The following is a 2,183-nucleotide window of genomic DNA, read 5'->3' as shown; positions in this document are numbered from 1 at the left end:
ACCCCCCCCCCCCCCCCCCCCCCTCTCTCTTTCACACACACACACTTTTTTTCAGGAGGGTATTTGAACTTGGGCAGTAATGTGGCGTTTTCAAACCTCTTTAGCCCCTTGGCTTTGTTCTATTAGATCGAAGTTGGACGTGCCGCCTATTACACAATCTTACTGGCATCTGTGGTGTAGCAGTTAGGTACTTCGCCGCCGCACGCAGACGACGTGAGTTCGATTCCCGAAAGGGGAAATTTTCATCGAGTGTCTCAATATTTCTGCTTGGACTTGTCCTTGCACGCAGAGTCGAAACTCGTTTCTTAAATGAGTTAAATTATTTTGGTGAGGATTACATAAAAACAAAACAAAAAAATCAACATATTTCCCCACACAGCATTGTGGCGTCGATAGGAACGTTGAACTCTCTAACTTCCGATTAAGGCGAAATAGGAACAGTTCTGATAATGTTTAAGTTTTAGTATACGGAAATCTATTTCACTTTTGTACGTAACCTGTTTTGTCATTCAATTTTTTATCGTCACAAATGTCCTAATACCTCCGCTTCCATTGATCTATTTGCATAAAAAAATATAACTGTCCTGAAATGAATGCACAGTACAATAAACATAAAGTTTGGTTACAAATACCGCGGACTGTCTGTGATTATGTTGATTTTCTTACGACTGTGAACAACCAAACGATGCATCACGCCATAGTTTTAACTTGCAAGCAAGCCGTATAGTTTGGGTTAATGAATACAGTTGTGTTCCTCATTTCAGGTTTGCTGAAGATTTCGTCATGAAGTTCCTCATCCTAACAGCATGCGTGGCTGTGGCCACTGCTTTCACCCCTGCGACTAAGCCAGGTAAGTCATTTTTGTCGACCTTTTTTATTCTTTAATCTTTAATATAAGACACGGAGGAAAATCTTCATCACCTTTTTTTTTGCATGTGCATTCCAACCCCGAGCTGCTGTAACCTGGGACGAAACTTGTACACTTCCCATGAAGCTGAGTTTGTTTCCGAAAACTCTCAGGTCTTCTTGGGTAATAGTATAGATCGTGAAGCGCATAGAGCTTGCTGCTGAGCAAGTTTTTGCGCTCCACAAATTATGCAATCTATTAATATCATTAATAGTTCGCTTTTAGAAATATCAGATATCCGTTCAGTTTCTGATTTTGTGCATTTGATTTCCATCTTTCATTCCAATGTTTCTTTACGTCTTGCTTTAGGCGGCAAGCGTTTAGGTTTAAAAAATAATTTCTTAGGAATATTATCGATCACCTTTTCCGGTGAACAATGCTTTAATTGTGTTAATGTCTTTCTGGTAAGGAAAGCAAAGATACCGCGATAATGTTATTCCCTTTGGAACTCGTGACCAACTTTGCGTTCTTCTCCACAGTGTGCAATGCTGACAATAACGAAGGTGGATCTCTTCTGATGTCCCACGAGAACTATTGCCAGCTGTACTACTCTTGCAACGGTGACCAGCAAGCCTTTGAAATGACCTGTCCAGATGGCTACCTCTTTTCATGGGATGAAGGATTGGCCAACTGTATACCTCCCGATGGCGTCACTGTAACTTGCCCTAACTGTAAGTACCTTGAAGTAATGTTTAGCTACCTTTCTCAGTATTTGGGTATTCCTTTTTTTTTCTTTCTCATAGCTTTTTACGGTTCCTGTACAGCCAAGACAAAATTTCCACTGGGGAAAATAATTATCCTCCAGCTATATTTTTTTAAACTGCCTTTTCCCCTTCTTCTCCCTTCATCTATCTCTCTCCCACTATCTCTCAACCCTTCTCTCTCTCTTCACCTATCCCTCCATTCTTTTTTCCAAGACCCCGCCCTGCTCGCATACACATCTACACAAACACCCACATACGCACACACCAATAAACACACTATCAATGAATACACACACAAACAGGTACACATACATACACACGTACACACACGCACACACGTGCAAACACACATACATACAGACACACACAATCACATACCTACCTGAGCGCTCAAAAACACACACACTCGCTCACACACAAATACACATACATACATACATCCATTCATAAACAGAAATACACATACATACATACATACGTACATATTACATACATACATACATACATACATACATGAATACATACATACATACATACATACATACATACATACATACATACATACATACATA

At 40.2% G+C, this 2,183-nt stretch overlaps 1 protein-coding gene across 1 annotated transcript in view; it reads left to right on the top strand.

Moving 5' to 3' along the window:
* LOC101863667 overlaps positions 1–2,183 on the top strand; it is a gene marked incomplete in the record, with an annotated part of 20,612 nt that overhangs the window by 6,841 nt on the left and 11,588 nt on the right. The window contains 2 exon segments of the mRNA XM_005097946.3: positions 765–850; positions 1,387–1,578. Of these exon segments, the coding sequence (XP_005098003.2) occupies positions 784–850; positions 1,387–1,578 (259 nt within the window).

The sequence above is a fragment of the Aplysia californica genome, unplaced genomic scaffold, assembly GCF_000002075.1.
Source record: "Aplysia californica isolate F4 #8 unplaced genomic scaffold, AplCal3.0 scaffold00168, whole genome shotgun sequence".
Classification (NCBI taxonomy): domain Eukaryota; kingdom Metazoa; phylum Mollusca; class Gastropoda; order Aplysiida; family Aplysiidae; genus Aplysia; species Aplysia californica.
This window is presented reverse-complemented; position numbering and strand designations above follow the sequence as displayed.